The sequence below is a fragment of the Arachis duranensis genome, chromosome 3 (genome assembly GCF_000817695.3).
Source record: "Arachis duranensis cultivar V14167 chromosome 3, aradu.V14167.gnm2.J7QH, whole genome shotgun sequence".
Lineage (NCBI taxonomy): Eukaryota > Viridiplantae > Streptophyta > Magnoliopsida > Fabales > Fabaceae > Arachis > Arachis duranensis.
In genome coordinates this window covers 11179936-11204397 of record NC_029774.3, presented here as the reverse complement: position 1 = coordinate 11204397, position 24462 = coordinate 11179936, and the positions used below count along the sequence as shown (strand labels likewise).

Here is a 24462-nt window from a genome sequence, read left to right as displayed (position 1 = left end):
CGTTTGCTCCTTAGCAACCCAACCACAAAGGTGCTAACCGAAAAGAGCACCCATTGCTCCACGTTTGTGTACACTCTTAATTGCATTCAGAAATTCATGAGTCATATTTCCTTTTCTTTCTTTAACATAAAGATTAGAGAGGAAAACCTAGCTACATCGGTGAGACTTCATGTGAATTGTGATAATTCATAAAAGCGATATAATCCCTTATTCCCTCTCCAAATGAGTTTTATAAAGTAGTCTAGATTGAAATCGGTAGTCACAAATATTAATTACCACATAAAGTTTTTTAATCTTGTTACTTTTTTATTAGAAATTAACAAATTTAACCAAATTAGTCTCATCGTTATTAAAAACAATCTCTAACATTTTTTACAATCCTATGTTTGTGCCCCTCCGGAATTTAACGTGAAAATTATTTGTCTAAAAGGATAAAATTTGAAAATCAGTTTAACCAAAAATGTTAGGAGATCTAACATGTTTTCCTTGCATATATAAGATTCAACAATAAACAACTCTATCTATTTTTTTTTTTACTAAAAAGATTAATCTAACATTTTTAAAAAACTTATTAAAAGCTAAAATAAGAGACTTAATTTTTTTTAAAGAAAGACTTCAAATGTTGCTCTATTTTCTTACAAATAATTCTTAACTTTAGTTTGCCATACCTTCATGTTGATAGCATAAGGTTTAAAACATTTAAATATGACCTAGGTCTTAGGCTCTTATAGCTTGGTTTTGATGGCACATTTTTATATAACCGTTAAGAAATATTTGTGTCATATTACTTTACATGCACCTTCATATCTTGAAGAAATTAGCTAATATAGTCTAACACTGGCATTGTAAACCAAGATAATTAATTAATATAATATAAAAAAATTAATAGAATTGTTTTACATTAATTAACTATATATGATCATCACCTAGGACATAATTAAAGTAAGTGCTGAAGAAGCTTTTAGGCTAATTTATCAGTTGATTGATTGACTCCAACAAGTAATATGTAGTACTGAATAGGTGATGAATGCATTAAATATGAAGATTGACCCAAAAGCAAGGAAAGTTTTATGAAACCATTGGTCATGATTTCACGCATTTTCCGGAAACCCAGCTGGATTTCACTTTGCATAATTTGACCTCAAATTCTTTGTTGTGAAGAGAGTACAATAGAGTAGGAAAATTGGTGCTCTAATATGACAATCCTAAACCCTAATAACAAATAACAAGAATACAAGACTAAAGTCTTATGTGGGACACTTCACATTTCTACACAATGCAAAATAGCACAAATATATTTTTATTGTGGAAAAAACTCACATACGGTTTATCTTAAAGGTGGAATTGATATTTAAAAATTATTAGATAATTTAATAAATTTAACTAAATTATTATCTAACCATTCTGGACTATTAATTTAGTACCAAACAATCATAACAATTATGTAAACTATACCGATTATTCATCTTTAATTTATCAAAGATTGTCCGCTTTTCATTTTCTTTAATTAAAAATCAATATGTTTTTGAAATATTTTAACAAATAATCATCATTGACCTTTAATTGAAGGCATCAGTAGCAATTGGAAAAGTGGTGGTAGCGGCGCCTGATTCTTCATCTTTTGACATTCAAGTCATTTCATTTAATATAATAATCAGCAACTAGCTCCATACTCTTGTCTTGTGATTGATATTAAAATTAATAATTACTAATATAGTATTCATTATTGCATTACACCCCTAGCTAGGCATTGATTTAATTTGAACCTTTGGGACCCTCACACACTAGCCACTAGCCAGCCATATATGGATAACTCAACCAATGCATCTTCAGAATTCTAATCCTCTAGACTAGGTATAGCTATAGGTGCTACATATGTAACTTCTTTTAATTCGTATACAGTAAATATACCGATAATGATTTATTATACAAAATATATATTATAATAAAAAACATATAATTAATATGTATAAATATATGTGATTAATTTAATACTTTTTATATACATATAATATATTTGTTAGACATATAAATATATAATCAAATTTAATTATTATACTATTAGAATAATCAAACATTTTTACCAATACATTATTTTTGATTTGTTTTGGATTAAAATTTCTAATAAAAAATATAGTTTTACGAGAAAAAGTTCTTGTCATAATAAATCTTGCGATATATTGATAACGTAGTATTGAGAAGTAATTTATATGGAACTCAAGATACATCTATTTGTATCAAGGGTTTTGGATATGTAACTGCTCAAGATATTATTTTACTATTTTTTGTGAAAATTGTTGATAATACGCAATATATAACTAACTTAATAGAATCTATTAATTTGTGCATTAGATTACAAATCGAGAGGAATCACAGATATGGTATAAAAAGACTAAAACTTTTAAGACGGAAAATATCCTATAAATGCAATATTCATGCTTGTTCGAAACACAAATTTAATATTAGATGTATATTAGAATCAGTTATTAAAATTAGTTATCATATACATTAAAATATAAAATAAATAAGATGAAAATACATATATATTTAGTGTGCATATAGTATTTAAAAAAAAAACAATTAGGTAATCAATCTAATACAATTTCAAAAATTAATTTAAAAGGTAAAAATGGTCTCATTTCGATTATTTGTAAAGATTTCACATACAATACATTTGATGATATGAGATCTTTTCTTTTTTGTAAAATGATAAATTGATAATACAAGACTTGTAATATTCTCTTTTTCACGTTTAAAAACGTTCTCACATTAAATAACAAGCATTTAGTGTATAAAATTTGTAAGATTATATAATTACACTGACTCATGCTGAGTCAGTGTAAAAAAATAAATCTTCACCTCTTAATAGACAATATTTATGGAATTATTCAAATTTTATTTTGCGACGATTAGAAACCGCCGCTATTTAGCATGTCTTTTGTAGTATCAAGTATTATAAAAATTAAAATTACCTTACATTATAAAATTCATAAAAATTGTTTGATATCCTTAATCGAGGTGAAACTTATAAAAACAAGGAGTAACAACTAATGGTGAAAAAAGTTGACTTTCTAGTTGAATTTTCTAAAATAATATTAGAAATAACTTAGATGTACCAAAATTTGATTCAAGTATGATTTACCAAAATAATTTTCATGATATAAATTTTTGTAAAAATAATTTAAACTATAAAATATTATCTTGTGTTTTGAGAATATATTTTATCAGTATAATAATAGAAATATTTTAAATTTTTTATATGTTTGATGTATTAAAAATATAAAAAAATTCAATAATGTTTAGTAAAATATTTTTTGTAATATTTTTAAAATATACCCTTAAAGTATATGTCACTAAGAACCCAAAACATATTATATTATGCCTTATATATGACTAATTATGCCAAATTGCAATTAACACTACCTCATTTTGGTTGTTAGTTCTGGTTCCTCTCTCCTTATTAGGGCATGGGTTCGAGATTTCGTTTGTAAACATTAAATTATTGAGTTGCATGGGTTCAAACCATTTTTGTGCAAACCAATATATTCATAATTCATGCATGCTTTTTGGACGTATAACATAATGTTAAAAAAATATTAAATGTAAGAAAAAAAAGGTATTAATCACATGCATGTGTATGTTGTGTCTTATTATGCTCCCATTTTGCTTCTCTTGAACCTTAGCAAATACAATTTGGTCTTTCAAGGTTCCTTGAATTAGGAGTAGCCAATCAACACCAACGTTGTCGAAGCCAGCAAAAGAACATCCATACCATCCCACTTCACCACAAAGTTGTTTAATGTTTATGGGTCACATTTAATTTAATTGATGTGGACACCACCCCACTAGCTACTACTTATTGCATTGCCTCATATATATACAATATACCACTACAACTACCAAATGTTAGAAATCCAAGAGATTTTTATCTTTTCAAAAATTATTTAACACTAGTATTATTATATAGCGCTAGTAGTAGTGGCAAAAGTGTAACATGCCCCAAAAAAGTTTTTTTTTTTTTAAAGTTTTAAGTTTTTACATTTTTTTATAAGTAATTTGAAAGTATTTTAGCAAATGCTTAGGTAAATTTGGAAATATCTTTGTATTTAATATACTAATGATTAGTATCAAATTCATCTAAATTTCTAATGAATTAGTGTGAAAATTAATAAATATATTAAATACGTACGAAAATTCAATCATCAAATAATTTATTTTTATAAAATATACGATGAAATATAAAATATATATAAAAATGAGTTAAATAATATATATTTATACATAAATATATGATGATTAATTTGGTGATTAATTTTTTATTTGTATATAATATTTTTAGAAAAATAAAAAAAACTCAAAATTTAAATTTAGAAATTCTGTGAATTGGTGAGCATAAAGCTAACCAAAAATAGGTAAATATGTAACTAAAATAAATAAAATGATTTGGCAAATTGTGATAGACAATGCCATTCAACATGTGCAATAGGTTTTGATGGGGAATATAAGATAGGGGTCAGAATCAACATGGTCATATATATGTGATTCATAAAAGAACATGCGATGAGGAGTATACCAAGTTATATATACATATACGCAAACTATGGAATTAGATAAATTAAATTCGTAGGATTATTGAATACTAACAGCATAAAGAGAAAGGCAAGATAATTCATTCTATTCAGTTAATTGATTTGGTTTGCCATGTATTAATTATGAAGTTGCACATATATACAGATTACCCGTGAGGTTAAAAATTAAAGAATGTGGGACATGGAAAAACCGTGTGACTGTAATTAACGTCACCAAACCTAATAAGTACTACTAACTTAATAGCCTAAAAAGGATAATGCGATGGAGATCAAAACTTTATTTAAGAATTTATTATTATCCAATAAATTGTTATATGTATAAGACAAAAGTCAAACTTTTAATATTTTATTTAATAAGCAAACGAATGAACTAACTACTTCGTCAATTAGAGATATGGGATCTAAGAGAAAGAGAGTTAGTTACTGCCAATTTCTTGGCGTGAGAAGGGGGTTAGAGTAAGGAGAGAAGGAATTGAAGATATGGCAATAATGAGAAGATGGAAGATGGAAGATGGGTTGAATTCATATCTAAAACTTATTCACAGCTATGTATTGTGTTCACATTTATTGAATTTTGGCAATTTCAGACATCTTAGCCAGCTGCTATTAAAACTAACTTAAGATTGAGTGGTCCTAAGTTCAATAACAAAGTCATATGGTCCTTACTCCTTTCACTGCTCTTTTGTCTTTTAATAGTACTATATTATTGTTGAGTTGGTGAACACTACAAACCACCGAAAATTATTAATTAGTCTGATGGAAAGAGGAATATTGTTCTAAATGTCTTCAATCATCATTATATAATGAGGTTTATCCTAAAATACTCTACTAAATAAATAATATTGTATTTTTTGTTAATTATATAAATTTTAAATTTTTATTTATTATATTTGATATCGATAGTATACATTTTAAATTTAAGATATATAACTTATAATTTAAATTTTAAAATTTAATATGCAAAAGTTACTATATTTTTTACTTTCTCACTAATTCAATATCATTTGTCATAAAAAAAATGGTGCTGAATGATGATAACACTTTCATGCATTTATTTATTAAAGAATAATATTACATATTCAAATCTTTTTATTAGTTAAATTTAATTAAATTATTTTAATATAAACAAAATTAATTATAATTAATTTTATTCTAAATCTTATTATTTAACTTGATTGAATTTAATTCATAAAAAAATTTAATAGATAAATAACATTACTCTTTATTTATTAAAATAGAATAATGTGTATTTTCTTAAAGAGACAATCTTATTATTTAATTTGAACATATGAGATTTTAAAAAAGAAAAAATGTATGTGTTCAAAAAATGAACAACCTCAAGTTGTAAGAATTATCAACTACACCCACTTTCTAAAGATTTTTTTTACAGTATTATCTAACTAACAGTCTTATTTACGGATTTTTTTATTATAAATTAAAAAATATTATTTCTCTAAAAAATTTAATAAGGCTTTAACTTCTGAATGTTTTTTCTTTTCTTTGGCGCTAAGGATGATTTTGTTGGACTCTCGACAAATCTTGTTATTTTGATAAAGTTCGCTGTATTTTCGATAAACTTCTATAATTTTATAGAATTTGTCGTAGGGATGTCAATGGGTAGAGCATGGGCAGGAAATGCCTCCCTACTTCCCATTCTCGTCTCCAGATTTGCTCCCCGTCCCCATCTCTGTTTTTCATTGTAGAAGAATATTGCTTCTCATCCTCATTCTCCACAAGGTCCTATTCTCTGCAGGGACCCCATTCCCTATCTATCTGATAGTTTTAATTAATTATTAATTTCCATATAAATAGAGCTGTAAGTATCCATTCTGTACAAAAACAATAAAATTTTATACAAAAAATTTAAACGACAAGATGGTAACTTCTTTCGACATGACGCAGTGGGGGGACGTAACAGCGAGTCAGAGGACAGAGCAGTGGACGAGGTGGGAGACGCAGCAACAGAGGGGAGAATGAACACGACGGCAGAGTTACGAAAAGGAATATCGCAAATAGAGAGCACATCGCGGTAAGGGTAATGGCACGGTGAGGTGTGACGATGCGATGAGAAGGGGGAGTGGCGAGAAGGTGGCTGCAGAGAGGTTGGATGGAGTATGAAGTATGGATAGCGTTAGGGATATCTGAATTGAAGAAGGGTTATGCAAATGAGGATTATGAGTTTTGGGTTTCTATATATATATGTTTTGGGTTTTGGGGATTAGCAGGGACGGGGTGGGGATCCCCACTCGGGTCCCACGCCTGCCTCAGGAGAATTTTATCTCCCATCCCCATCCCCACGGAAAAAATTTTCTGCAGTTGGATCCTCATTCGGAATAGTCCCCACAGGAATTTCCGCGTTTCGGGGAGTTTTGCCATCACTAGCTCGTCGTACCATATCCCCACAATCCATCTGATGTCACTCGAAGATGGCAAAACACAGGAGCAGACGTATTACTACAATAGAGGCTTCAGCATACGACGTCCAGTCAACCTGGTCACACACACCAACAACCATCATAAACAAATTTGAGAGTTATTTACTTTATAAATATCATACTATCAATGTTTATCACTTGCGTTAAGAATGCTGATTCGATTGAGGAGACGCTTGTAATGTTGAAGTATGTTGTCACCTCTAGTATTATCTGAATGCAACTTTACCCACCTATAAAATTACGAATATTTTAGACGCCACAAAATTATTTTAGTAAATAAGAAAAAACAAGCAAAAAATAACTATGATACCTCTCAACTAGGGGAAATCGATGCGTGATAAATTCTTCCAGATGCAACAGTGATATATGATGATATGCCCACGAGAGAAGCAAATTGCTACATCCACTCATGTTCCGCTAACAATAGTCCGTTGCCCGACATATCTGGCGGTAAGGCCATGCCAACACGGTTGAATTCCAAGATAACCTCCCACATCCGTCAAGGTCCTCTAATAGAGACAATCACCGAAAATAAACCCGAGAGTCAAAGGCATTCGAAAACAGAATGTCCCTAAAGATCTGCATAATATATTTCCTGGTGTAACGGAGCAGGCGCTCCTCCGTCGGGTGCTCTTCCAACTCCCTGCAAACCATATTTTTAAACCAACTAAATTTGACAGTCCACTTAGTCTGTAACTATCAATCATCACACCTGATAGCTGTTGACACAAGTTCTCAATGGACCTCCTTGATAGAACTGCTCCCATCCACCTATGTAGTCATTTACTGGATCCCCATCAATGTTAAGTCCTAACTAGTACGCCACGTCATATATGGTGATAGTCATCTCTCCACATAGCAAATAAAACGTATGAGACTCAGGTCGCTATCTCTCAATTAGAGCCGAGATCAATGGCCAGTCATACTCCCACTCGATTATGTAAGCAACATGTTAAAATTCTGCCCATTTAAGATGTGACTTAATCTGCTCGGACGGACGTCCTAATAAATTTCTCCTAATACGCAAGATCCGAGGTAGCTAAGAAACAAAATAAATCATGAAAAAAAGACCTTAAACAAGTAATAACACAAGTTTATATTTTAAACATATAAAAGATAAGAGTTATAAAATGTATCACTAGGCCAAGTCTATTTGCTATATGGTCAACCTAATCCAGTCTATAAAAAATATTCTTGTATCCCAACAACTCTTACTCCAGGAAACTCTAATCTAATGGAATAAATTACAATAAAATATTTTTAAATTAACTAAATAATTATCAGACATATTTAAACTAAATCTAAATAACATAATCAGTTAGACTTAAATAATAATCTAAATAAAGCGACTTAAATTAAAATTAACTAAATTATCACCAACAACATTTAGCAATAATAAAATAAAAAAAAAACGGAATTACCAAAATTAACCATAATTAATTAGTGAACAATGATCATAGTAGAGTTTTTTCTCAACTAACATCTATTTTTAGCCACATAATCGTTTCACGTATTCTAAACTAACAATACCTAAATGGTCATATAAACTAAATGTATCATCTAATTATTAAACTAATTAAAATTTACCTAATAACTTAATCAAACTAACTAAAAAACATGTTATGTTAACATAATAAACAATAACAAACCAAACAATAAAAAAATAGAAAAATAAAATTATTTGAAACTGATGAATTGAAAAGATTAAAAGTTTTAACAATGTCCCACAAAATAAGAGAGAATGAGAGTGAAAGTGAATTAGAAAAGTGACAAATGAAGTGGTCCCTTCTGTTTTTATATTTGTGCAAACTCGAAGAAAAATTTGTTAAGAGTGCGCCAAACTCTATAAAATCATAGAAGTTTGCTGACAACAAACCATAAAAAATTAGGGATACCACGAACTCACCCTAAATGTAAAAGAAAAAATATATTCTAAAAATTAAAATCTAATTAATTTTTTTAGGGAAGTAATAATTTTTTAATTTATAATAAAAAAATCCTTTTATTCACCAACACCAAATTAAAAAAAAAGTAATAATATAAACATGTTCCTTTTTACAATAGTCTCTCTAAAATTTGTGTTAGGTGAGAGAGCCACAAATTTTCAACTTAGATGAGTCACATGCCTTTTTTGGTAATAAACACTGAATAATAATCAAACATAGAAAAAGGTCTTTAGCACATTATGAGAAAGAAAAAAAAGGTCTCTAGCGCATTATGAGAAAGACAATTACAACCTATACAATTCCTTAACTAAATTATTCAAATTTGCGGTAATATGGTCGAAATAATTATCATCAAAGACTTAAAATAAAAGTCTTATTCATAAAATGTCAAAATTTAGAAAGACCCATTCTTTCAATAAAGATTTGAATTATATAATGCACCACATTTTACTAAACTAATCTTTTTATCCTTGGTTCAAACCTCAAAATTTTATGTTTATATTTTTTGTCTTTTAACGTTTACCATTTTTTTTAAAAAAATATTCTTAACGTTTAATTTCATTTAATTTTATTTTTAACTTTTTGATTCATTCAAATTTATTCTTAGCATTTTCGATTTATAATAAAATTATTTTTAAAAATTTTTAATTTTGTCCATAACATTTTACATAAATTTAAAGTCTAATGATAATTTTGACACAAGTTAAAAATGATAGAAATAAAATTAAATACAACTAAATATTAAAAATATTTCTAAAACAAAATCACAAATTTTATAGATAAAAAAATATATTTTACCGTTTTTTTTTTCGTAACCTATATTGTTTAATATAACTCTTTGCATGCTGACTATTATGGGGCTTCATAAGCTTGTGTGATACTTTAATCATGAAGATTTTCTTTCCTTTATCGGCCTTCAGCCCCACTCTGTTTACAAAATGGGAAATAGAAAAATGAAAGGTGAACTAAATGATTAAATCAACCAATATAATGATATCATACACCATTTTTAAAACACAAATCCAGAACAACCTTAGTACACTATGCATTGTCAATTGTCATAGCAGTGATTAAAGCGAAGGAAAAGGAAGAACGGGGACAAAACTCAGAAGATGAGCACTTTATCATTTCCTATGTTAAAAGGAGGCAAAATAATCATAGCATGTTTTGCCTATTCTTTTTAACTTCTACTAGTAACAAAATTAAATAACACCTTCACACATGGTCTGAAAATTCATTGTAAGCATGGTTATCTCAATACTTAAATAAGAACTAATTCCTATATATGAATATCATTAACTAGTCATTGTATCTTGGGTATAATATGAATATTAACTAGTTAATGAAAACGTTTTGAATAAAAAATTGATTATATATTTCTAACATTTCGATCAATCTTAAACGGTCTAAGATATCAATGAAGGTGAAGATTAAGGAGTATCAATCATTTAAATTATTTACGTACGTCATCGATAATCAAACATAAAAAAAAAGTTTATTGCGACAATTTTTGAGGCTGTATTAAAAAATGATAAATGTACCAATGTTTGATAATAAGATAAAATAAAACTAGATACCCACATTGGAAGTTATACAAATTGCATATTGTTTTTTATTTTTTATTTTTTCCCTCAAATTTCGTGTGAATCTATGTGTATATATTCATATAATATATAAGAACATATAATGATGTAATTAAGGAATGAGAGATATGCAGGCAGCATTATCCATATAACCTTAACAAGGACAAATATATTGGATGTGGACCACATGAATCTTCCATAATCCATAACCTAGTGGCTATAAGAGATTAAAGGGCTTCCATAGGACTATAGAAGTGTTATGGTAAAGCAACAATATCTCCTATGTCCTACCTCGTGCTAGATGCATTTTACAAAACCGATTTGTTTTTTTCTTCTTGTTTGTTCTTCCTATTCTGTTGGCCACACCAAGACTCTAGCCTGAGGTACCTTTAATCATCTTTAAAAAAGGGGAGAAACTGTGCATTGCATGTGAAGAACTGTAAACATTTGTAGACATATTCTGAGGTTTCTAACGAACCTTCAGCTGTGTTACTAACATGCGCAACAGATTAGTCACTCATTAACTACGTCTTGGTTCACTTTCTTTCATAGGTTTAATTGGGTTAGTCAATTCCTGTTGACCATTTATTGTTCTTATTAACGAATCAATTGAATCTTGAAATGCGAATGTAGAAAGGCATGAGATCATGCAAAGTATAATGTAAATGTAGTAAACGGAGCGAAGTTTAGAACAAATTACACTACTTTATCTGCAATAGTAAGAATTGAATTTGGTATTGGGGGGTTATAACTTCTTAAACATAAGAAGTGCACTTTTTGACTTTTTGTTTGGGCTTCTAGAGGAAAAGCCCAATAAGCATAAACAAGCCCATCAGTGTTAGATAAATATGCACGTCTACTATCAAATATTCAAATGGCAATAGATTTTACTTGATGGCTAATCTCTAGTTCTTTAGGCTCTGTTTTGAAATATTGTTCTAAGACATAAATATGGAGACAGAGAGAAATATTAGAGACAGAAACATAAAAAAATTGTCTTGTATCTTTTTTGATAAAAATTAAATATCAAAGGGAAAAAAAATAAAAAAGTCATTTTTGTTTCCATCTTTTTATCATCTACATCAAACCATCATTTACATTCTTCCAACACCATTCTTGACTAATAAAACTTTTCATCTCTATTTATGTTGTATTCTCGATCTCTCTCTCCAAACATTTTTTTTGTCTTTGTGTTTCTATTTATGTTTCAACATTTCTGTATTGGAATAGAAATCAAACGAAGCCTTTAAGGTTGGAAGTTCAAAATCCATCTTGGGCATCAAAAACACTCCATGGCTTAGTCGATCTGCCGTGGATATTTTGATTAACCCGAAAAAAGGGCTAAGAGATTTTGAAGAGAGTGGAGAAAAACTGAAAAGCATGGCTACTCTAGCAGTTAGCACAATTTCAAATATTGAAGTTTAGGAACCATGGTGAACCCGTGATTCCACGTATTAGTGAACCATAAATCAGAACTGAAAGATCATTTAAGCAAAATTGGATGCCAAAAGTTCATATTTAAGTGAGGAAAAGCTATGCCAACTACGCCAACTACACCATCATCTAGTTAACTTGCAGCACACTCTTAACTCCTTACATCACCAACCAAGCACCTAACAGATTAACTAACTAACTGTAACCACTTTAATTAATTCCTAACAGCCGACTGAGTCAGTTATAGATTGCAGCTCTCAGCTCAATTAACATTAAATCCCACGAATAATTTATTATCATCACTAATAGACTAGCTCATTACCCTAAGAACCAAATATATTATTATCATGACATAGACTAGCTCATTATAAGCAGGGAAAAAAGAGAGAAGGAAATTTACTGCAGAGAATAAAACGATGGCTCAAAATTCAACACTGCAGCAAAGATGAATTTAATCTAGGCCATGGTGGAAGTCATGGTCTAGTTGTTGCTTTATACAGAATAAGGAGCAAAACAAACCAGAATTCTAATAAATGAAGAGATCTAAGTTAAGAATATTCAACATCCATACAGCACCAAGTTAAAAAAGGGAACCAATTGCGGCTAAAAAGGGTGATGAAATTAATTACAACATAGTATGAGTGGGTTTCAAAAACCTCACTAAAACTTGGTGAGGATGGAAGCTTGGATTGTTGCATAGGGATCAAAGATGAGTGGCTCTTACTGTAATTTCCTTCTTGTCATTTATTTCTGTTGTGTGATATTCTCATTCTGCAGATATTTAAACACTCCATATGCAACTGCTCCCGCAACAAACAAGAAAACCGTAGGCGTGAAGGACGGATAAAGATACTTCACAAACAACTTGTCCCACTCTTCTGGCAGGAACCCTGTACATCAAAATTGAGAGCAGGATATTATATTACATAATTATTAGACATACTAAGTTTCAATTTTAAGAGAGATGCCCTCAACAAGAATGACAAGACCAAAACCAAGCCAGGCTAGAATGAAAGCGCTTTCGTTCTTGCTCTGCTCCTTCGCTTCAGCTTTATCCTCTTGAGACACAAACGCGGGCTTTTCCAGTGGAGTCCTTCGAATTATGGAGGCTCTTTCTCTTCGACCCTTCTTCTGCTTCTTCTTACTGCTGCTTGTTGATACTGCTGCAGCACTCTCATTGGAATTCGATGACCCGAATCCTTTCTTGCTGGACGGAGCCGGATCCTCATCAGAATCAGAAGCTTTCTGCGATCTGATTCTGAAAGTGTACTGGCTGGGACCGGGAAACAATGGAACACTGTGTGCATCTCCAACTTTGCCGCTGAAGAAGGAACATAAAAACTGGGATTGTAGCGCCATTTTCCCCTTTTTTGTTCGTTGGACGCTGTTTGAGTGTGATGCTCAGATCAAGTAACCATATCCACATGCTTTCTCTTCAACCTTCCTTTACGCTTTTTTTTTTGTTTGCTTGAACTAGTGGGCCTTAGGCCCAATAGAAATCCTAACGTAAATAAAAAAAATAAAAAAGGACGACTTGCTTTGATTCTGAAGGCAGCGACCGCGTTTTCATCTCCCACATCAGAAGCTCTCAGCTGCACTGCAACTTTGCAACCATCTGCCATGGTAATTCAATTCGATTCTTCGGATTTTAACGCATTCCTTGTGATCCGTTAACCATTCCCATTTCTGTTCCTATTCCACAATTGTGCACTTTTACTACTACCGTAATTGAACTTGTTACTATTATGATTATTATTATTTATTTAATTTTTAACCTTCTCTTCCAAAGTATGAAGTAGGATTCTGATTGCAAAATCGGCATGGTATTATTGTGTTGTGTTGTTGTTCCATTCTAAACCCTGCTATTTTGCATGTTTTTTTTCTAGGTTCTTCTACAGCTAGATCCGTTTCTCAATGAACTCACCAGCATGTTCGAGCGAAGCACTGAGACGGGCTCTGTTTGGGTTACACTTAAACGATGTGTGTATGTGTGTATTAGTGTTGACTTTATGGTCTGATCAAATGCTTTAGGTTTTAGTTTTTGGCAAAGTGAGTTCTAACTCCTAATTCTTCTTGTTCATGTTCTTGGTGCGCCTTTTAGCAACCTTGAAGTCTAAAGCCGTTAGGAATAAAATGGCAACTGCTGGTGAAGCAATTGAGTATAGATGCCTTATCCGTGCCACCAATGGGAAAAAGACAATCTCTACTTCGGTACGTGTGTATCTTATATATTATGAGCTTATCATTCTCATTTCTCAGTGTGCTTTTAGGAGATTCATGTTAATTGGCAATTTTTGGGTAGTGCAAACTTATATCATAGATAATCTTGTGACTAGTTGTGGCATGATATTCGGCTCCCCCACTTGTAATGATTAAGGGCTCTCAGATCATACTGATTCTGAAATGGGGAAAGTGAAAGGAAGATAGTTGAAGCATCACTACTAGTGTTTTTTCATGATCTCTTGATGGGCATGGTTTACAGTCTCATGTGTTTAGGAATTACTCAAATTTTAAAACCCAATTCTTGTTTGATCATATTTACAGTCACAGAGATCTCAAATTTCAGCTACCGTAATTGATTTTAAACCTGAAAATTTATAGAAATAACAAGTCTCTCAAGAGATACTAAATATTTGATACCAAACTAACTCCCAAGAACAAAATAGTATTCAGCATGAATTGATCTAAACCAACTCAGTTGTATATGGACTTATGAAAATTATCTGACACATTTGTTATAAATATGCCAATGTTTCCTGCATCAGTTCTTTTCACTATTAATAACTTTTTTTTATTGGAAAAATGAGTCGGAGGTGCTGTTGTGCCGGAAATTTCTTCGTTCTGAAACTTGTTTTATTCATTGCATTACTGCTTGCTTGTTTTTTTAATTAGAAACAAGTTGCTCTGCAAAATTCCAGGGACCAAGTTTAATGCACTCAGGTCAGGAATATCATATAGTAGTTGAAATATTGAGATCAAAGCATCGACAACAAATACACCTTGAAAATGAGTTAAACAATACATGTATTTATATATAAATATATAGCGACTGATTTTTGGCATACATATAACATTTTTGTAGCATTATAAGTTATATTCCTTTATGTTGAAATGGTTGTAGAATCAAGTTAGGAACATATTTATAAGTGATGCTGTGTTATAGTTAGTAGGCTAATTACACTAGGCCTCCTCACTTACACACTAACATTATAGGATTTAATGACGTCGTTTGATCTATGTAACCGACTTCACTTAGTGGGATAAGGCTTTGTTGTTATTGTTAACCAACCAATTCAACAATGCTAAACACAAGATACTTCATTCAAGTTACAGGACAAGCACACACACTCTTCACATTGCCTAGAACCCAATCCCATGTAATTAGTTAAAATTAAACACTGATGGAGCATCTATAGGGTGTCCAGGAACAGCTGCCTGTGGGGGCATTACGAGTGACTCTGCTGGAAAGTGGGTAATGAGATTGCAAAGGTGAGGATTTGTGAGGCTATTACAGAAGAATTTTGGCAAATTTTCTACGGTATTCAACTGGCCTGGAACAGAGGAACTGAGCATCTAATACTAGACAGAGGATTTTGGGGGGATTTTATATGGTATTCATCTTGGTGTTTTGTCTTCCTTTGGACTTTTAAGCCCTATTCTCTAACCCCGAAAAGGGCTAAATTTTTGGAGAACTTTTAGTTGGATATCACTTAAACAGCATGTGCCACCCAAACACCCAGAGAAAAAGAACGGTTTTTGCTAATTATTATGTCAACTTATTTTCATGTGCACAGATGTTGTTTCCTTTACTCAATATTCAAAATTTCCCACCATTCATTAAATAGGTTGGAGCAAAGGATCACCAGCGCTTTCAAGCTTCTTATGCAACTATATTGAAGGCTCACATGACTTCCCTGAAGAAGAGAGAAAGGAAGGAAAAGAAGAAATCCGCAGAGGCTGATAAGAGAGAAGGCACTTCAAAGAGGCCTAAGAAATCTTAAAAGTAATCAACTTTTGATGCCTGAGCTTCTGCACAGACTTCATTTTTTGCTGACTTTATTTTCATCTGCAGGATGCTAGGCCCCCTCAGTTTTATTTTACTTCTTTTTTGTTCGTAGGCAAAGTGAGAAGTGAAGAGAAATAGGAAGAGGAACAGGGAAAATGGGGTTGGGGATGACTTTTTACATTCTAGAGCAATTTCGGGTTTTAAGGCATGTGATTGATCACATATATGCTTTCCTTAAATAGATGTTCATTGGTTAGCAATATCTCAGAATTTTGCATCAATCCCCTTGGAGTCTATAAATTGAATCTGTAGGGTATATTTATTTTCCCCAATATATTGCATGTTTTGATCTTGTTCTGAGTTAATATTTGTTGACACGGACTCATTGATCATTATTGGATTGGAAAATTGGAATTGAAGGTTGAGGTAAGGTTGCTTGATTACAGGTATAATAGGTACTGTTTACCCGCTACATGGCGTGGAGGGGCAATCCAAATAAGATAACTAAATGGTATGTGTCTTATTCATCATATATTCAATTTTGATCTAATATCAGCGTGGATTAGCTTTATCTCCCATAAAAGAATGCAAGTTCTATGAATGAAATCTTTTATAGACATCAAGATAACAAAAGAGAAGGAAAAGAGAAACTAGATGTTTAGTCACCTAAATCCTATTGCATAATCTCAAGCAGCATTTCATTAGGCAAAGCTAGCTGTTTTGGTTTCCCATGGGTATTCTCCAGTTCGGCAGGTTAAAAACTAAGCTGTCGTGGATCAAAAGTCTATTTAAGGATTTGCCGCTGGCCAATGAGTTGTTGCATGAACAAGATGGAATTCAAATTGTAATACCCTACTATACAAAGCCTTACGCTATAATCGTAAATCAGATGTGATGGGACATTATGACACATAAAAGCAAGAATACATACATAATATTTAAAAGATAATAATATAACTAGAAGCATGTGAAAAAAAATAAACAAAACGACGACTGTTATCACATTCGAAGCGTTAAAGGTAAGAAAACGTCGTCATATGTATGTATGTATGTATGTATGTATATATATATATGGTGGTGTCTCTCGTAGCCACATGGTTTCGGTGGCTAAGGTGGCCAAATTTCATAAACGAATCAAATTGGGACACGTGATCACATGTGGAGTTACAAAATCATACTTTGACAGGGTAAAGATTGTAATTGCACAAATAAAGCATGGTGAAATTTTTCAATCAATAAACAAGAATAGTCAACAATTTATTTGAAGTTATTAATCATCGAGACAAATTTATAAATTTTCAACATCCAAAATGAGAAAGATTGGACATTATCAATATAGTAATGGATCGAACAAATAAAAATTTTTCGATACGCAAAGAGTCGTATTATATGAAGACATAGACCATGGTGGTTGCATGATTGGAGAGGCTTAAGGAGAGAAGATTAATCCTCTTCCATTGTTGATGCTACCACCGACATAGATATTAGTGCCATATGGATTGTGATGCTGCATCTGCTGTTGGAGGAATAATTGTTCTTGGTAGCTTTGGATGGTGTTATGGATTGCTTGCGGAGAACACTGCCCTTGAGGCCTTGATGTTCTTCCTTTTTTTTATCATCCCAATTGGAACTTCAAGCCTTAGTGATAAATATGTATATGAAATTTGAGATGCTGAGAGAGAGGAAGTGATGAGGTTGAAATTTCAGAGGTTTAAAGATGGTTTTCTTTTCTTTTTTTTTTATAATGTCTTTTTTCTTATACGAAGAAGAGGGGAAAAAAAGCATCTGCAACCAGCTTGTCAGGTGTCGTTTATTTACTGGATAGTCAACCTTTAGCCACACTTAGGCACAGTAAGCTTGGCCACCAGAGTACAAAATACATTCTGTTTCTCTAAAATGAAATTTCTAAGAGTATATAATACAGCATTCAAACGTAGAGAAATGTACTACATAAAACAAAATAAATTCCAAAAGCTTAGTCTTCTTCGCTTTGCTGAAAAGGAATCTTGCACATTCAACAAGATGCGTCACGTCGTGTATTTGTAAAACAGAAATTTTCACAATAGGTGAGAATTCGAAGGTTTCCAGTAGAGTAATAGTTTCAAATAGAGACTATATAAAATTATATAAACTCACTAGACAATTCTAGTCTCCAAACTCACAAAGTTCAAACCTAGGGTTGTTTCTAATCCAAATAGGGTGTATTCACTGAGTCTCAGCTTTTTCCAACACTTCTCAGCATCTTTAATATCCAATATCACAATTGATCAACTCAATAATTTAGTATCCAATTCAGTAGTATCAAAGACATTTAGTAATCAATGCAAGTTAAACACATTTAGAAAGCAAGTAATACAGATAATAGTTAATCAGGATAAGCAAATAGGAAAATCAAAGACAATTGAGCACACTCAAACAACGGCAATTAAATGCAGTATGATGCATGCCTATTCTATTGGCCGTGAGCTCACGTGTCGGTTAAATTGTCAGAATTCGACACATCTATTAGCTAATCTGGATATCATCTTCTTGTGTTATCTGATATAGTGCCTGATACACTCTTGGGATATAATGTCCGGTACACTCTTGGGATATAGTGTCATTCACACTTCAGGGATATAGTACCCGACACACTCTTGAGATATAGTGCCGCCACACTTCACACACTAAGAAAATGTGGGCGGGATGAAACCACCGTCCCCACGTAACACCGTAACCACGAAACAAGCAGGATGGAACCACTGTCCTTACCCGGTGCAAATGCCAGATCAATACGCAAGAGGGATAAGACCAACATCTTTACCAAATCAGTCATTCAAACCACAATTAGTTATAATAATTGACTTTAATAAATTTCATAAGTTATTAAATTTATTAATCCTAATTACTTATCAAGTACTCAAATTCGTCTTCTTGTGAGTGGGATAACACGGGGCGGTATAAGACCTCCATCTCCACAACAATTTTCTTCGGTTAACTAAGTGCTTATCCGGTAATAAATTAATTTAATTCGTCATATCATTCCCTAGTGTATTCAAAGCATAATTATCAGTTATTTAATTCCGTACGGAGATTAAAGAGGATTACAGCCATGCCAGAAAGGCGGAACAATCACAAAAACAGGGTTATTTAACAAAACAGAGTGTGTGCGCACGCACACTCCTGTGCACACGCACGGATCAGACTGCAATTCTCGTCAGGTGCGTACGCTGGCCCCTATGCGTACGCACAATGTAAAATTTTCTCTTCTTGGTGTGCGTACGCACGCACGCCTCTGCGCGCGCGTGCACAGGCCAAATTTTCTGAGTTTTCTGCAAACTGCCATTTTAGTTTTTTACACCAGTTTTTAAATGCGCATGACTTTTGCTAAAAAATTTGGTTTCCTTCGTTCTTAGACGGTTTTAAAGCTCTCATTGTCATCTTTAATTTAAGATAATTTTTACTTGAATTCAAACTCCGAACACCAAGTTATAGCCCGTTGAAGATTGTCAAAAATATATTTTTACACAATTTTTCGCTTAAGTGTAATTTTACCAATTCCCAATTTATTTCATCCCAAAACTCAACATAAACCAATCTTTGACACTCTCTATAGTCAATTTTCAACTCTCAATCGTATCCTAGCAATCTAAGACCCAATTCACCAATTCCAAATCAATTAACCATCTCATCAACAACATTAATTCATAAAATCAACACACATCACCCAACATCAAGCATGCCAATGCATAATTCATCTAATTATGGCTTTCGGCTACAATCTCACTCAATAAATTATCAATCAATTTACCGAAATGCCTCCAATCACGACCTTTGGCCAATTTTCATATCAATCACCATAATAAGCAATCAAACTACAAATTTGCATCCAAACTCATATATATATATATATATATATTCAAACTATCATCCAATCAATTAATCATGCTAAACTATTAATCATTCATGACAACAATTATTTTCATTCAATCCTATTTTAAGATATTTAACTTAGGTTTTCACATAATTTTACATAATGCTTACCTGAAACAAAAATCTGCACTTTATTGACGTTTTCAATCTTTAAATTTTTTCTCCGAAATAGATCCAAACCTCAACCAAGAGCTCCACAAGCAAGTCAAGCTCCAATTCTTCAATAATCAACTCAACCCAAATGTCCAACTCGCACTAAAACAAGTCCTTGAATATTTTTTCTCCGTCAATCCAAGCCAAGTATTTAAGCAACTCTATTAAATCCAAATTCACTAAATTCCCAACTTAGAATTCATATAAAATGAAAGTTAAAAAAAAAACTCACCTTATCTTATCTATACTATCGTGTGTGAATGTAAATTATATGTGAGTTTTTAATATTGTATTCTTAAAAATTATAACTGTTTAATTCATTTGCAAATAAAAATATTATTATATTATTGATTATTTTAAAAAATTAAATAAATAAGAGAAAAGAAAAGAAAAGTGGATTGAGTACATCATAACCCCACCTCAGTCCTCACAAATCCCCCACAAAGTTATTTATTAAGTTGAGAAATTTTGAGAAAGGGGGCACTAGCAGAGTAGTATAGGGAGGGTCCTCCATGGGTCCTTGGGGTCCTCTGCCACATTCATACCTTTTTTCTTTATTATTGTAAATATAGAGACTCAAATTTGTAATCTCTTAAAAGAGTATAAAAAAATTATGTCATTTGAGTTATTATTCATTGGCATGTCATATTCACATTTGTTGGTTTATGTGACTTTTTAATAGCCCATACACATCAATATTATGTACACGCAATCATATACATATATGGCAATGGAATGTATGATGTTCATTCAGACCCTTTTTACATAATAAAATATCTTCCGAGGTACCCTTCCACCGTTTTGGATTTTTATTTCTGTAAAGATTAAAGTTGAGAAAGATATAAAGATATTATTTTTTCTTTCTAGAGATGAGACATGTGTGCTGTTGGGTTGCATAATGGAAGAAGCTGCGAGAGTAGATATTCGGTGTAGGCTTAGATGGAATGAGCCTAGCTGTTTTCATAAAGATAGCTTAATTGTTGATTTAGGGATGGTTGGGCGTGTGGGTTTCTGTCGGGTGTGGGCCTTGGAGAAAGCCGATTTTTGGACAGCCCCCAACTTCCCAAAATATTATGTGTTAGTGAGTGGGAAGAGATGTATTGTTTCCACTATCCAGCATCATCCTGAAAAATGGAGGAGCCCAAAAATGTTAATCTAGTAGTGCCATACTCAGGTATTTAATATTCGTTATCTTTATTCATTACCTTTTAAGTTATACAAAATTAACTTATAACGAGTACAGCACTAAAACAACTACTTCCTGCTAAATAAACTAAGAGTGTGTTTAACGGATCCGTCCGAAAACAAAAAGTACATTTAATTTTTTTGAAAGTTTAATTTTTTATTTGGTTAATTTTTTATTAGGCAAACGTAGAAGTAATTTTGTATTCAAAATTCGTTTACTAATCGACTCAATAATTTTTAACTTCTGCGTTTCACTAACAGACTTTTAGCCATTTTAACTAAACATCTATTTTTTTTACCAATTTTATTCTTTAGATATGTTATTATATTATTTATAAAATTCTTATTATTTCTCTTTATATATATGAGCTCTATTTTTCTATTATTTATTATGTTTATTTTTTTGTTAAATTTTTATTTGACATTATATACTTTTATAATTATGATTTTTGTATATTATATTTTAAAAAAATTCCACTTTCCTCCCTTGTAAGATGTCAAAATGACACTCCCCTCCCATCTATTTTATAAATATACATTCTCCTCCTTTCTAACTTTTAAAAAATTCCTCTTTAATCCATTTTAAACTTTTTATGTTAACTAACGTTAACTTTATCTATTTTTTAAAAAATACCCATTAGCAAAAAATTTATTTTTTATTATTAAATTTTGCTTATTAAAATATCCTTTAATAAATTATTCTTTTATTGATTAAATTGTATTTTTTTAAAAATTAATAATTATATTATTGTTTTTAAAATACCCTTCAATAATTTTTTAATTATTAAATTATAATTTTACCAAAATTTTTATTAAAAACTTTTTTATATTTTACTATGAATTTTTCGATATCTATATATATTATTTTAACATTAAATAAAAAATTTTAGTAAGATTATTTTTCAATATCAATATATATTAATTGTTATACATATTAATAGTGGTAAAAAAAATTTATTTAATGTTAAAATAATAAATATTGATATGAAAAAATTAATAATAAAATATAAAAATAATTATTAACAAAAATTTTGATAAAATCATAATTTAATAATGAAAAAATGATTGAAGATTAGGTATCTTAGAAAAAAATAATTTTGTTCCGGGGCTTACCTAGAACCGGGCGCTGGAAGAGGGTGGTCTCCGACTTGGTTTATGTCTGGGAGCCGCCTCCGAGTTATGTATGTGAAAGAATGGTGGGTGGTACCTGCAAAGATACTCCGATGCCTAAGTCAGCAAGGGTCTAAGCAAGTTTAGAGAGTATTGGAACTTAGTGATACCCGAGCGGTGTCAGTGTATTTATAGTGGTGAACCAATAACCACCGTTGGAGTAGTGCTACCTTTTTAGGTGGATAACCATCCCTTTATCTAGGGATTGTTGGGATATGGCTTCTAGAAGTGGGTTGAGAGATTTTAGGGGCAGTTACTTATTTGAATAAGTGTTATCTGCCAGCTATCTCTTGAGCCCGACTTCTTTGGAAAGATCTGTGTTGAGTCCGACCTCTTCTGAAGAGGTCGGTGAATAACGAAGGCCAATCTTTGGATTGGGCCTTGTTGGGCCAGGGTATGAACAAATTTAATTATTAATTTTTTAAAAAATATTTTGGTAAAAATACAATTTAATTAATAAAAAAATAATTTATTAAAAGGTGTTTTGGTAAGCAAAATTTAATGATAAGAAATAAAATATTTGTTAATGGGTATATTTTTTCAAAAAATTAATTATTTTTTTTTAAAAAATGGATAAAGTTAATACTAGTTAACATAAAATTTAAAATGGATTAAAGAGGAAGTTTTTTAAAGATTGGAATGGAGAAAAATGTACATTTATAAAATAGAGGAGAGGAAAGTGTCATTTTAGCATCTCAGAGGGGAGGGGAGTGAAATTTTCTCTTATATTTATTGTTAGCTTTTTATAATATAATATATTGATTCTATTAGTTAAAGTAAATTAAACAAAAATTAACCATAAATAATAATAATAGTAAAAATGTAACACCTAACTATACAGAGCTTTACATCTAAGTCGTAAATCAATGGTAGTGAGGTATCACGACTTCTAAAAACAAAATACATACATATATAATGGAAGGAATATGGTATACTAGGAGCCCGTGAAAAAAAGACATAAGCAAAATTGCATCATACATATAGTCATTCACTATCCCCAACAACAACCAATTTCAATCCACACTTATCTTAGGGTCAACTAACCTGGTCATTCACATAACTTTACATAATGCCTACTTGAAACTCAAACCCGTACCTTGAATGTCGGTGATTCCAACCCTTTAAATCTTGCCTAGCTCAATCTCCAAGTCCACAACCATTACAATAATTCACGCCGATTATCTTCACTTACCTCATAGGGGGTTTTCTCACCCTATTACGGCCTCCGGCCCAATATTCAAATCAATTAACAATAAAATCAATAAACGACATTCACTTTATAATGTCACAACAATTCTTAATCTTATTTACTTATAATTAATTTATTCACTTGCAGCGCCAGACAGACTTAAATCGGTACTGTCGGTTGAATTACCAGTTGCAAGTTGGGAAAGTCGTACAGAGAATTTTTTTTTTGTGCCTCGAGAGAGGACACGTGTGACGTTGGGTTTATAATGAAAAAGACTTCGATAGTGCAGGATTCGATGTTGGCTTAGAAGGCTTACAAGGGGGTGAGCTTAGCCGATACTATTCAATAACGAGGGATATGGAATCAGGACTACATTGATGGGTGGTTCATTGTGGCTGTGGGCTTTGGAAAAAAAATATTTTTGGGTCAACTTCGAAAGAAAAAAAATTATGAGTTAGTGTGGAAAATGGGTAACAGTCTGCAGCACTAGTTTCCTAACCAAAGCTCCACCCCCTTTCTTCTCTGTATGCTAACATGATTTTACATCCCAAAAGCTTGTTTACTAGAAGCAAGAAATTATAGTTTCTGTATTTATTTACCGTACGTTTAGGTTAGTTGCTAATTATTATTGGTTTTTTCATAATTTTCTCTAAATAAATACTGAGAATATTAAAACAATTATTCTAATTTTTTTTGTACTGTTTGCTATTTTAATTTTTTATAATATGTGTTCCTATTAAAAATAATAAATTAAATAAAATATTAATTATAAATAATAATAATAATAATAAAAATATAACTTGCAAAAAATTATAACCTAAAATAATAATAAAAATAAGATTATTAAAAATACTTAAAAT

At 31.3% G+C, this 24462-nt stretch overlaps 2 protein-coding genes across 4 annotated transcripts; one reads left to right on the top strand and one right to left on the bottom strand.

Moving 5' to 3' along the window:
- Positions 1 to 12345: 12345 nt before the first annotated feature.
- Positions 12346 to 13387, bottom strand: LOC107477569 (protein LPA2). The gene is given in 1 exon segment (XM_052259568.1): positions 12346 to 13387. A coding segment is annotated over 1 exon segment (615 nt). The 5' UTR covers positions 13347 to 13387; the 3' UTR covers positions 12346 to 12731.
- A 74-nt stretch (positions 13388 to 13461) lies between these two features.
- Positions 13462 to 16889, top strand: LOC107477571 (signal recognition particle 14 kDa protein). Of its 3 annotated transcripts, none has more exons than XM_052259569.1 (5): positions 13462 to 13610; positions 13874 to 13967; positions 14089 to 14198; positions 15833 to 15990; positions 16440 to 16889. In XM_052259569.1, the coding sequence occupies exons 1-4, from the start codon at positions 13608 to 13610 to the stop codon at positions 15986 to 15988; spliced, it is 363 nt and encodes a 120-aa protein (XP_052115529.1). In that variant the 5' UTR covers positions 13462 to 13607; the 3' UTR covers positions 15989 to 15990; positions 16440 to 16889. The 3 variants fall into 3 exon arrangements, with proteins under 3 accessions (XP_052115529.1, XP_020993311.1, XP_015953102.1); XM_021137652.2 differs by lacking the exon at positions 16440 to 16889 and adding an exon at positions 16106 to 16358 and having other exon boundaries at positions 15833 to 15989; XM_016097616.3 differs by lacking the exons at positions 13462 to 13610; positions 16440 to 16889 and having other exon boundaries at positions 13874 to 13971; positions 15833 to 16358.
- The last annotated feature ends 7573 nt before the right edge of the window (positions 16890 to 24462 follow it).

What these genes read in the sequence shown, in the direction of transcription:
- LOC107477571 (XM_052259569.1), top strand. An exon ending in TTGGGTTACACTTAAACGAT is followed by an intron (nt 13,968 to 14,088) that starts GTGTGTATGTGT and finishes TGCGCCTTTTAG; the next exon opens with CAACCTTGAAGTCTAAAGCC. An exon ending in AAAAGACAATCTCTACTTCG is followed by an intron (nt 14,199 to 15,832) that starts GTACGTGTGTAT and finishes TTCATTAAATAG; the next exon opens with GTTGGAGCAAAGGATCACCA.